This window comes from Scyliorhinus torazame, chromosome 4 (genome assembly GCF_047496885.1).
Source record: "Scyliorhinus torazame isolate Kashiwa2021f chromosome 4, sScyTor2.1, whole genome shotgun sequence".
In the NCBI taxonomy this organism is placed as follows: Eukaryota; Metazoa; Chordata; class Chondrichthyes; order Carcharhiniformes; family Scyliorhinidae; genus Scyliorhinus; species Scyliorhinus torazame.
The window spans coordinates 203,909,752-203,923,414 of NC_092710.1; the positions used below are offsets into that span (position 1 = coordinate 203,909,752).

General features: G+C 50.7%; 1 protein-coding gene across 1 annotated transcript in view; it reads left to right on the plus strand.

Annotated features, from left to right (window-relative positions):
• LOC140410702 (adhesion G-protein coupled receptor F1-like) overlaps window positions 1-13,663 on the plus strand; it is a 540,253-nt gene that overhangs the window by 62,257 nt on the left and 464,333 nt on the right. Inside the window, exon 2 of the mRNA XM_072499141.1 lies at window positions 3,033-3,175. Coding sequence (XP_072355242.1) covers window positions 3,068-3,175 — 108 coding nt within the window. The 5' untranslated portion in view covers window positions 3,033-3,067. The remainder of the gene's footprint in view (window positions 1-3,032; window positions 3,176-13,663) is intronic.

Genomic DNA, 13,663 nt, shown 5'->3' on the forward strand with positions numbered 1-13,663 from the left:
TGCCTCTTCCTGTTTAGATCCATCCAGATCTACAGCCGCAAGGCCTTTTTCAACTCACTAGATAAACTGATTAAGGCATTTGTTTGGGGCGGGAAGAATTCAAGGATCCAAAAGAGAGTGCAGTAGAGAACAAAATCTTTGTGTGGCCTAGCCCTCTCAAACCTGCAATATTATCACTGGGCAGCGACTGCGGAGAGAGTAAAGGGATCAATAAATGAGCGAGAAGCTGAGCGGGTGCATAAGGAGGAGGGATCCTGCAGAGGGACCTTCCTCCGGGCCCTAGCCATGGCGGCACTCCCATCCCCACTCAATAAATAATCAACGAGCCCGTTGGTGGTGGCAACACTTCAGTTGTGGAACCAACTGCGACAGCATTTCGGGTTAGCCGAAATGTCCGACAAAGCCCTCATCTGCAACAACCACAGGTTCACACTGGTGACCATGGACGTCACCTTCATAAGGTGGAGACAAGATGGGGAGACACTGGCAGTTGGGGACTTTTACACCAACAACAGGCTAACAATGCTCGAAGAATTGACAGAAAGATTCCAGCTGACGGGGGGAAACAAACTTTGGTATAAATCAAAAAACTTCCGACAAAGGGAAACCAGGATGTACCTGCGCCCACCACGACAGTCACTGCTAGAGGATATGCTGGACATGGACGTCTTGGGGAAATGGAACTGTGGGCACCTGTACGGACGACTGGTAAGGGGGGCCAATACCTAACAGGACGAGATGAGGGAGAAGTGGAAAGAGGGCTTGGGGTTTGAAATAGGGTGGCGAAGCACTGCACAGGGTCAACTCTATCTCCAGATGTGCAAGTCTAAATCTAATGCAGCTAAAAGTGGTGCACAGAGCCCACTTAACCAGAAACCGAAGGAGCTGGTTCTTCCCTCAGGTGGAGGATAGATGTGAATCGGCCTGGCAACCAAGCCCACATGTTCTGGTCTTGCCCTGACTTGCTGGGTTTTGGACAACCTTCTTTGATGTAATGTCCAAGGTGGTGGGGATGAGCGTGGAGCCCAAAGGTTTTCAGGGTATCAGAATAGCCCGATCTCTTCATGGGGAGGAGACCAACGCCCTTGCCTTTGCCTCCCTAATCATCCACAAGCGAATCCTGCGCGGCTGGCAGTCAGCAGCACCATCCAAAGCTGCAGATTGACTGTCCGATCTATCGAAATTTCTCCAAATGGAGAAAATTAAATTCGCTATCCGAGGGTCGGAAGAGGTCTTCCAAAAAACGTGGGAACCATTCACTTGGCTGTTCCAAGATTGTTTGTAGCCAACAACGAGAAAGCCAAAGAACAGGAGGGGGCAGCCACGACACAGTCAGGAAGATCTGGGCGGGGAAGGGGGGGGGGAAGGTTGGCAGTGAATCATGAAACTCAAACAAGCCCCCAAAAAGAAGCATGGGACACACAAGGGAGGGGGGCAGGGAGGGGTCAACAAACTGAACCAAAGGGTAGAAAAACAAATGAAAAAAACGGTGGGGAGCGAAATGCAGGAAATCACAGATGCTACTGTAAATATTGTTAGGAGGAAAAAAAAGGCAAACTACATTGTATGTATATACATCGTTGAAGCTGACCCGTGTGTGAATAGTTTTAGTTTTACTTTTTATTTTCTCTTTTATATCTCCTACTGTTTGTTCATATTTATATTTGTTTTATGTACGAAAAACTCAATAAAAAAGATTTTAAAAAGGAAACTGAGCAAAGGAGCTGCCGGATTGGGATAATCTGGGACAATGTTGCAATCTGGAGGGAGGAGAAATATGGGGGACAGAACTATGAAATTCATGAGACTGGCCCCCATCATGCCACTTCAGCACGTCATTGCCCCCATCATGATCACAAGTGAAACTCCTGTTAAATACACTTTGAATGTTACTGCAGCCTGACTGCACACTGTTGGAGGTTTTGAATCATATCTCCATTGGAAATATATTAACAAAGTAGACAATACTGCTATAATAAAAGTAGAAAGACCTGCAGAATCTTTGGGAGAAAAATAGAGAGCAGAATTCTCCCACTCTGGGACTAAGTCCTGGGCTGGATTCTCCGCACACCGACGGCGAAATCGTGGCCAGCGCCGAGGGCGGAGAATCCATTCCGCGCACAAAATCGGGACTGGCACCGGTTCCCCGATTCTCCGGGCCCCGGAAAGCAGCGTACTCGGAGAGTACGCCGTGCCGCATATCCACTACCTGCAGCCATTGCTAGAGGCCCGCCCCGCTATTCTCCGCCCCCGACCGGCTGAAGACCCGACAGCGTGGATCTAATGTGGTCCTGCCAGACGGGATGCTAGCGTGATGGCTGCAGACTCTGTCCACGGCCGCAATGCTGGGGGTGGGCCGATCGGAGGACGGGCGGGGGGGGGGGGGGGGGGGGGGGGGGGGTGGAGCTTATACGTACCAGGCAAATTTTGGGCGGACATTCTGGGTTGGGCGGATGCCCGATTGACAGCACTATTTGGAAGGTCCAGCTCCGCGGTCTGAGTCCGCCATGCAGCAGGGCGCAGCAGCTGGAGGCCGCCGCCGTGCGCACGTGCGGCCTCTGACCTGGAAGTGCGGGGGCCCATATCTGCAGCAAAAGCTGCGAGCTTCCCAACGGTTCACTGCTAGCCCCCTGCAGGGTTATAAATATGTGGCCCCCTCACGCCAGTTTTTCTGTTGTGAAAAGCCACAGTTTTTACAACGGCATGGAGACATTGTCCCAAAATCAGAGAATCCAGCCCCTGTTGCGGGAGTAAATGTGGAATGTTTCCCGCCGTGGAGGCCAGCAGGAGAAAACACCAGATTCTCCGGCCCCAACCACATTAATTATGCAACTGTGTGTTTTGCGCTGTATTTCGTTGAGAATGGGAGAAATCCACCCAGAATTAGTGTTTCAGTTCAATGAACCTTCTTTAGATCTGGATAATCTGTTCCGATGAGAGCTCCTCGATCTGAAATGGTAACTCTCTCTCCACAGAGGCTGTCAGAGTTGCTGAGCTGTTTGTTAATCACATATTTATCCTTCTTTTTCCAGTTTTATCAATACTTCTATAAATTTAGTAATTTGTCATGATGGCTCGACATAAGATTCTGTTACACTGCCTGTTACTGTTGCTGATCTCTCAATGTGCAGAAGTTGAAGTTGGCCGGCCACATAGTTCAAATTCTCCTCTTCTGGTGAGTAACTACCTTCTATAAATTGTGTGTAAAGAAAGTAAAACAACTAAAATTCTAGATTTACAACGTATTTTCAAACTCTGCTCTTGCCTCATTTTTCGGTATGCCTGTTCTGTATATCAAAAGCTGGTGAAGCTACAACACAGGACTACTTGTGTGCCAAACAGTATAAGCAGCAAGTAATAGTCAGAGCTGAGCGATGCCCCAACCAATGCATCTGATCCAAGCTCTGCAGTCCTGCCACATCCAGCCATGAATGGTGGTGGACTATTTTTTAAAAACTCACTGGAGGAGGAGGCTCCACAAATATCCCCATCCTCAATGATGGAGGAGCCCAACACATATCTGCAAAAGACAAGGCTGAGACATTCACAGCAATCTTCAGCCAGACGTGCTGAATGGATGATCCATCCCCCAGAGGCCCTCAGCATCACAGATGTAATTCTTTAGTCATTACGATTCACTCCACGTGATACCAGAAATGGTTGAAGGCATTGGATACTGCAAAGGCTATGGGTCCTGATAATATTTCGGCAAAAGTACTGAAGACTTGTGCTCCAGAACTTGCCGCACCCCAAGCTCAACTGTTCCAGTACAGCTAAAACACTGGCATCTACCCGGCAATGTGGAAAATTGTCCAGGTAGGTCCTGTTCACAAGAAAGAGGATAAATCCAACCCAGCCAATTACCGGCCCTATCAGGCTACTTTCCATCATCAGCAAATAATGGAAGGATTCATTAACAGTGCAATCAAGCGGCACTTCGTCAATAACCTGCTCACGGATGGTAAGTTTGGGTTCCACCAGGGTCACTCAGCTCCTGACCTCATTGCAACCTTGGTTCAAACATGGACAAAGAGCTGAATGCCAGAGGTGAGGTGAGAGTGACTGCCCTTGACATCAAGGCAGCATTTGGAGCCCTGGCTAAACTGGAGTATGGCATCCTGGAGCCCTGGCTAAACTGGAGTCAATGGGAATCAGAGGGAAATATCTCCGCCTGGTTGGAGTCATACCTGGCACAAAGGAAGATGGTTGTGGTGGTTGGAGGTCAATCATCTCTGCTGCAGGAGTTCCTCAGGGTAGTGGCCTCGGCCCAACAATCTTCAGCTGCTTCATCAATAACCTGGCCTAACCAGCGAATCACATCCTGTAAATGGATTTTTAGAAAATCTGACAAACTTCCTCCAACCAAGAACAATCAATAGAAATCATGCTATGTACTTCATAAAGGAAATGTACCTTCATTATTTGATGATATTCGGCACTTTACACAGGAAAATCTTAAAGTTAAAGAAGCAGCCATTACAGCAGAGATTCTTTGATATGCACAATGATGTGACAGATGTTTTCAATCATCTTTCTTTAATCTCTTTATGGGTTTAGGAATCCACAGCCTTTCTGTCTCATTCCTACAATAACTTTAGCGAGGATCACAATTCAGATAGGGACTTAGCTATAGGCCCTGACTTTACACAAGACTCTCCTGGATGACTTGGTAGGAGTAGAGCTGCACCTCCCACAAACAAAATTACAGAGTGAAGGGCGGGGGGAGGGGGGGAGCAGAGGGAGGGGTGGTTGAAGGGAGGGGGAGTGGTCAGCTCGAGGTTCCTTCCTGTATGTCTGGTCTCGGAAGGATCCAGTGCTTCATTGGTGATTACTTTTCTGTGAGTAAAAATGGGCAGAATTGGACCCCATGTGGGTATCTAGGCAAGATTGTAGTTTAAACTACCCTGTCCCCTCAAAACAGGCAGCATGTATTAACATGGGACTGGATTCTCCGATTCTGGGGCTATGTCCCCACGCTGGCGTGGGAACCGTGTCATTTTACGCCAGAAAGACTGCCGCAGAACGGCCACCAATTTCCCGTTTTGCTGGGGACTAGCATGACAGCAGGGTAAAGCACCCGGCTCCAGCTGCCAATACGGTCCAGACAGTTGCCGGGTCCATGGCCGCGCATATGCACGGCGGCGGCCTGCCGCGGCAGAGCCGTGCAACATGGCGGCGGCCACTTGCAGACCCGGCCCGTGAAATAGGCCCCCCCTTCAGCCGGCTCGCGGGCCCCGGACTGCCCCACCACAGTGCCCCCAACCCCGAATAATGTCCCCCCACCCCCACCCGCGGATTGGCCCTCCCCCGACTGTGGCGGCTCTAGTCTGAGTCCGCAGCCACCACGCCGAGTTCCGGACTGCTGAGGCCACCCGCGACCCACACCATCAGGAACGCCATCAGGCCGTTCGCCGAACGACGACCGGAGAATCCAGCCCAAGGCCTCCTTGTAAAACGTATTCTTGGAGATAACCTTTGCACATTCCATAAACGAGGCGGAATTGTTTAATCATGTTGACCTTCTGGCAGACGCTTTACGTGAGCCTCTGGTGGGATGTAAGATGAAGAATTTAATTTGTGGTCCATCCACTCCTCATCCCAGTTCAAATTTCCAATAAAGAGCTATGAATACTCTGTTGCTTAACATTTCTAAGGTACATACCTAATAACAGCTGCAAATCTACTGTACTAAACACCAAGAAAACCCAATCCCTCTGACTCAGACTTAGACCATGGGTGGACTTCTCCATTACGAGACTAAGGGCGCAATACTCTGGAATGTTCTCTAAGGCTGGTAGCGAGTGGGAACTGCCTGGGCAAATGTGGCATCCATGACCTGTCAGATGCACCTGCGGGTTTTGGCCTGCGATATGCCACAAAGGTCCCTACTTGAGCTCTGGAATGATCCTGAGACACAGAAGTTCAGGGCTGCGGTGACCTTGATGGCCAAAGACAGCGGGTGTCCTCCTCCATGAGGACATGGCACAGGTGCTGCACCATTTCCTGATTGAGACGAAGCCCCCTGCAGCCTGCGCTGTCTGTTATCTGTTCTAAGGACCAGTGACGCCCGTACACCCTGGTCCATCGCTGGCCTCCCCCTCTGTGTGTCCCCCTGGCCTGATGGGATGCCGAGTCCTCTGGCTGTGGAGCGAGTCCCTGCACATGGGTCGTCGCCTTGAGCCTGTGCAAATGCTGCTGCTGTCGCCATCTCAGGCGTTTGGCCAGCCGGTCTACCAGCCCTACCACTAGGGCCTGTTCTGCGGGGTCCAAAATACCATCCATAGCGTCAATATCTGTGGGCGGCACGGTAGCACAGAGGTTAGCACCATTGCTTCACCGCTCCAGGGTCCCAGGTTCGATTCCCGGCTTCGGTCACTGTCTGTGGGGAGTCTGAACGTTCTCCCTGTGTCAGCACGGGATTCCTCTGGGTGCTCCGGCTTCCTCCCACAGTCCAAAGATGTTCAGATTAGATGGATTGGCTAAGCTAAATTGCCATTAGTGTCCAAATAAAGTTGGGTGGGGTTCCTGGATTACGGGAATAGGGTGGAGGTGTGGGCTTAACTGGGGTGCTCTTTCCAAGGGCCGGTGCAGACTCAATGGACCGAATGGTCTTCTGCACTGTAACTTCTACGATTCTACGAAGGAATTGGGAGAGGGTTTTAGACTGACAAACAGCGGTGGCTCCCACCCCGGGACCCTCCAGTCCCAGATTGATCCCCCCCCCCCACATACCCGGAATGCGCTGCCCATGCACTCCTGGCCGCAGCAGGCCCCCTCAACCAACCCCAGACCCTGTGAACCTGCATATTACATTACCTGGAACAGGTGCTAGTCCCCTCTCCGTCACAGTCCCCCACCCTCCGGTCATGGACATGTCTCTGGAGCTGTGTTCCACCCCCTGGGTGTTCGGGTGCTGGCCGCTGCGTCCGTGGTGTGGCCTCCCGCAGTATTCGGGCATCGCGGTCTGAGTGGGATGCTGGGCAATAACCCCCACATGCTACACCCATGGGAATCCACTTGGGTTGTGTGAAGTGCTCACTTAGCTATTATTGCTAATTCAGCAATAGATGAGCAATCGACTTCAGCCTCACGGCCAGAGGCCTCAGCAGTCGATAGGTGTTATAGGTGGTCATTGGGGCAGACGCGCAAGGACAAGTGTTACCCCCGGAATGGGTATACACGATCCAGGGGCAGCAAACACAGCGGCCCAGGGCTCTTTGGCTGTAAACAAAGATGGCTACTTACCTTTTTGGCTCCCCACAGAATCTCTTCCGCCTGGTTTTTAAAAAGGAGTACTGATTCCCGCGGCAACCGGATTGGGCAGAGGTTGTAGAGATGGCAAGCACTGTGGGCCTCAGCAAGTGGACTGGCCTGCAGTGTAAAATTGTGAAGACCTCCAAAGGTCAGTTCGAGTGTGTCACCGACTCTGTGCCCTAGGCTTCACTTCTTTCACTCACCTTTCTCCGCACCCTCAACCCCCCCCCTCCCAGAGGCCATTTAACCCATCTGTCTGCGACTCCCTCACATTCCACACTGCGCCAAACCTGGCACCTGTATTGTCCTCTGTGGCCAGGTGCCTTGCACACACATGTCACCAACTTCAGACCCCCACATGTAAATCTCCTCCATGCTGCTCACTATATCTTTTATGTGTCTCCCAGGAGAGAATAGACCGTAACAGAAGGGGCGAGCAGAACTCAGGGCTCTCACCCCTACTGAGCAGAGGGCGATGGAGCTAGCTGGGGAGGTGGAGGAGAGAACTATCTCCGAGTCGGAGGTCGGAATGAGACATCCAAGTGAGCCTCTCATGCAATGTGATATCCCTATATCAAGTGAATCATCCCTGTCCCCCAAGATCTCACCATGTGTCTTCTCATTTGTCCTGCAAGTTCACTGTCAGGAGAGGTGGGCCTGTACAACCCGGAGGACCAGTCCATGGACAACACCGACTTCTTGGCACTGGATTCACCTGCACCCTCCGCCATTGCAGAGACTATCACCTTGGTGGGTCACTTTAGTGAAGAGACTCCTGGGACAATCTCTGGTGTGTGCATCACACATGCTGCAGCCCATGAGATGGAGGCGGGAACTCCCGAGGGAGCGGGCAGTCTGAGGGCTGCCAGATCCCAGGAACCAGCTGGAGTCCAGACAGGAGTATCACTTCTGGAAAGTATGATCCATCACTAGCACAGACGCAGATACAGATCCAGGATTGCAGGAGGGGGTGTCAGCAACTTTCCGGCGCCTGCAGGTGCAGTTGGAGGATTCCAACCACCTCCAAGCCCAGGATGCAGTGCCGACGATACGTGGTACCCAGACAAACGCTGAATGGGTGGTGACCACAGTGGAAGCCTTGGTGAAAAAGTCACAGCCAGCCCTGGGTCAAGACGTTCAAGGCTTGGGGAATGCTGTGTGGCCGATGACTGAGGCTCAGGACAAGGGAGCTGAGTTATGGGTAGACATGTATTGGCCCCACATGGAAATTGGTGCAGCACTCCAGAGCTTGGCCCAGTCACAAAGGATCATGGCTGAGGGCATTGAGAGCATTGATCGGGTGCTGACTGACCTGGGCCAGGCACAGAGGGACCTGTAAAAAATCACTATCAAACACATGTCCAGCAAAACTGTGATGTGCCTCAATCCTGTGCCGGAAGGTGGGAGGTATGGGCTTGGCTGGGTGTAGAGGCTGTGCCTGTTGGGGGGAGGGAGGGGTGTGCGGTGGTGTGAAGTGTGGATACTAAAGGATGGCACTGAGCAGTACCCCCGGGACAATTGGATGGTCCACCTGGGGTGACCCTCAGTGGGGGAAGGAGATGGGGCCATAGGTATGAGGCCGCATCGTAGGATAGCTTACCCAGTGAGTCACCCATCACTACTCCCCATCTCCAACCCAAGGATGTATGGCCCCGTGAGATGGATGGGCCAGCACACATGTAGGGATCACCCATGCGGACAGTATAATGTGATCCCCATGGCTGGAGTCAGACTTTGTGAAGAGATAAGATGCACCAGAACATCCCCTCCATTCCTTGGACAAGATCCCCTGAAAGCAACTGCTCAGGGCCAACATCCTGTAGTGATTAAGCTGGGGTGTATGGATGGAGTGAAGAGAGGAGGGACAGGGGAGGATGAGAATGGCTATGGGGAAGGGGGCATGACTTGGAAGGCGGGTTGGTCCTGCAGAAATGGGCTAGCTGATAGTGTCACTGGTGAGGCCTCTGCCCTGAGAGGGGCAGTGTACCAGGGAGGTGCCAAAGCCATGGCGCATGTATCCTTCGTTTGAGGTGAGCTCTGTTATTCCCCTGCAGTGGGGCTATGCTTCTGATGAGTACACTGAGGAGTGGCAGCACCTGGTGTGCCACTGATTATGCTTGGCCACGCCCATCCCGTTGCTGGGTCAGCTGGGGTCTGAGGGTTTCCAGAGAGGTGGCCTGGGTCAGCTCTCAAATGCCCAGAGACTCTGTGAACATTTACAGGACATAGTAAGCAGTCAGCAGCGTGAGCAACCAAGGACCTGTAACTTGTACAAATCGGTGCAGCAATGGCAGCCTGAGTTATCCCGATCCTGAGAAGGCCACCCCGAATCCATGGAGATGTCAGAAAGTCGCTCCACGTTACTCCTCCCGGCTCTGGCAGCCAACCCCCAGCAAGTGGTACAATTTTAAAAAGTTTTTAAAAACTTTGCTTAACTTCTCTCTCTCCCTCAGCGGCCATGATTCCCAGTCTCCGCTTGTAAATACCTGTATCATTGTGACCTCCGCCTGAGAGGGGTGTAGAATCACGGAGGCCCGGAGAATATCGGGTCCAGTCCGCTAATACGATGCAAATATATTTAGATGCCAGTTTTGAAGCAGGAGCTGGCGCGGGACATGGTTCTCACCATCCCCATCAGCGAGGAACCAGAGCTTGGTTTTCGGTTCAGCCCCGCATGAACCTCTATTTCGGCCCGGACGCCCGATTCTTTGCCCAATCACAGCTCGTGTTTCTGGCGCCGAGGGGTAGAGAATCCCGCCCCATGAAATTATTTCACTGGAAAACATTGAGCGATAGTTTAGCACATTAGAAATTCCTTGCACCACCCATCAGAGTGAAGGTGCCAATCTGTTTAAAAGAGAAGTAAGTTAATGCTGAAATAACAATTTCAAGAATGTGTATGAAATATTTATTCCTGTTGGTCCATAATGTTGTTGGAATTCTACAGAGAATTAAACTATATTGTGTCGTATCTGTAAGGAATGAATATGTTCTGGTTATTTATTCAAAAGGAGGAGTTATTGTTTAACCAGAAGGATTTCATTGTGATTTACATTTTATTTTATAAATCAGGCAGAGCAATGTTATCTGCATAATTTGGAATTACAAAAGTGAACTAAACTTTCCTATGCAGATAAACTGTAAATGGAATGAACTTCTAAATCAGAGTTTTACCCATTAGTGGGCCTGGTAGTTTTTTTTTCTGTTCTAATTAGACAGAACATATTCCCGGCGTACGAGATTCTGAGTTTGAATTCGCAACATTTATGGTTGTGTGTAATGTGAACTGTATACCAGTAGTAATCCACGTCCACGCGATTCCCAGCCCAGCGGACCGGAGAATCAGGCAGCCCAGGAGACACTGGGGACCGGCCTGCTAAGTGGATGCAAATGGATCATTAGGACATATTTGGAACCATTTCATCCTCCCGCTGGCGAGCTGGTGTGAACCCTGAATACTCCTCCAGCGGGGGCGTGGGGTGGGAGGGTGGAGGGGGAAGAGCACTGCAAACAAATCAGCTCCTGCCAGCGCCCCGTGCCGATCCCGATTTCCTGAAGACGCCCAATTCTCTGCCGCATTAGGAACGTCACTACCAGCATCGCGAGGCAGAGGTTTCAGGCCACTGAGTCACAGCTGTATCTTTAGCTAACACTACGAATTGCTTTAAAATGTTGTGCATGAATGGAAGGCTGCTAATAGGCAAAACGTAAAAAGGCAAACAAGAGCCAAACAGTTCACTCGACAAATAAAAACAACAGACATATTATTTTTTTTAAATATCCATTTGTAAGAGCTGGCTAATGCTGCTATGTACAAAAATGCTGTCACTACTGTCGTGTTATTCACCCTGGGGTAACATGGTCTGCAACTGGATGCAGTTGTACTGTAAAGTAGACACCAAACTTAGACGTTTTATTGAACTTGTTAAGCAGTGCAGAGTTCGCTGTGGGTTGACACTCTACTAATCTAAGTGTGCTAACTATAACTAACTAGACCAGACTAGCTCTGAGCCACGAGTAGAAGGTGCTAACTGATATCTACACCCTGACTGTCACTACAGTTGTCACCAGTGGAAAGAGGCAGTGTGCTGATGCCTCGTGTGTTTTATAGTGGGAAACCCCCCTCTAGTGTTCTGCCTGGTGATTGGTTGTGTTCTGTCCTGTGTGTTCATTGGCTGTATTGGGTGTCTGTCACTGCCTGTCTGTATCTCATTATGTGCATGAATGCATATCATGACATCCCCCCCCTTTTTAAAAAAAAAAAAAATTGTTGGTGGCTTAGAGCATATGTGGCTGTATGTACATGTATAACTATTTACATTAAATGGGAAGTGAATGAATATGTGCATGAAAGGTGTCTAGCGTGCAGATACAGAACAATATTTACAAGATAAATGTCTATAAGTCCAATCTTTGGGGCTGGCGGTGGATCCTTGTCGACCGCCTGAGAGGTGGAGGTGGGGACGATGGCACCTTGACAGGCGGGATTGCTGCCAGTTTGGTGGCCTCGTGATGCGAGGTATGCGGAGGAGGCATAACAACATCTGGAAAGGTGAGATTTGGTGGTGGGCAGGCAAGTTTGCATAGTGCCCTTCTGTTGTGCCTGACAATGGAGCCATCGAACCACAAACGATCTGGGAGCAGCCTGTCGAACAACAACAGCTGGGGCTGACCAGCCTTCATCAGGTAGCTTGATGCGAACAGCATCTTCCGGAGATAGCACAGGCAAATCGGTAGCATGAGCATCGTACGTCAGCTTTTGCCGGTTCCTGAGTTGCTGTACCTTTTGCAGCACTGGGAGGTGATCCAGGTCTGGTAAGTGTATGGCCGGAACAGTCATCCGCAGGTCTCTATTCATGAGGAGTTGAGCCGGAGACGTACTGGTGGACAGAGGGATTGTCCTGTACGCCAACAGCACATGGTTGAAGTCAGAAGCAGAGTCCGCAGCTTTGCAGAGGAGTTGCTTCACTATATGGACCCCTTTCTCGACATTCCCGTTGGACTGCGGGTAGTGTGGGCTGGAGGTGATGTGTTTGAATTGGTACGACTTGGCAAAATTGGACCATTCTTGGCTGTGGAAGCAGGGACCATTGTCACTCATGACAGTGAGTGGAATACCGTGCCTGGCAAATGTCTCCTTGCATGCCTTGATGAATGTCCTTGATGTGAGCTCTGATAGCTTCACAACTTCCGGGTAACTTGAGAGGTAATCTATGATGAGCACATAGTCACGCCCATTGGCATGAAAAAGGTCGATTCCTACCTTGGACCACGGAGAGGTCACGATCTCGTGTTGCTGGAGTGTTTCTTTTGCCTGAGCAGGCTGGAAACGCTGGCAAGTCGCACAATTGAGGACCATGTTGGATATGTCCTGGTTGATTCCAGGCCAATAGACAGCTTGCCGGGCCCTGCGCCTACACTTTTCGACACCGAGGTGTCCCTCGTGGATTTGTTTGAGCACTAAGCTCTGCAGGCTGCGAGGAATAACGATACGATCTAACTTGAGGAAGATCCCCTCGATGACTGTCAGGTCGTCCTTGACATTAAAGAACTGAGGGCATTGCCCTTTTTGCCAAACATTTGCAAGATGGTGCATTACACGCTGCAGAAGAGGGTCCTTGTCTGTCTCTTCTCGAATGTTGATCACTCTTTCATCTGAGACCGGGAGGTTACTGGCACATAGTTGCACCTGCGCCTCAATTTGGTGGATGAAGTCAACCTGTTGACAGGGCGAGGTGATGGAGCGGGACAGGGCATCCCCAATTATTAGCTCCTTGCCTGGTATGTATACTAACTCAAAATCGTACCTGCGAAGTCAAAGGAGGATGCGCTGAAGCCTGAGCATCATGACCTTCAAGTCCTTATGAATGATATGGACCAAGGGTCTGTGGTCAGTCTCCACTGTGTAGGTTGGTAGACCGTAGACGTAGCCATGGAACTTTACAATGCCGGTTAGGAGGTCCAGACACTCTTTTTCTATCTGGGCATACATCTGTTCAGTAGGAATCAGGGCCCTTGACGCATAAGCCACTGGAGTCCAGGACGAGGAGTCATCCTTCTGGAAGAGCACCGCACTAATGCCGTCCTGGCTTGTGTCCGTGGAGATTTTTGTCTCCCTGTCCGGGTCAAAATATACTAGTACCGGAGCAGTGGTGAGCTTTGCCTTTAGCTCGAGCCACTCTGCTTGATGTGGGGGTAGCCACTGGAATGCAGTGGACTTCTTCACCAGATGCCTGAGAGCCGTGGTGTGTGATGCCAGGTTGGGAATGAACTTTCCCAAGAAGTTTACCATACCGAGGAAGCGTAGTACCGCCTTTTTGTCTTCCGGGGTCTTCATGGCGTTAATGGCCTTGACTTTGTCCGAATCTGGTTGCACACCCTTCTGGGATATCTGGTCGCCCAACAACTT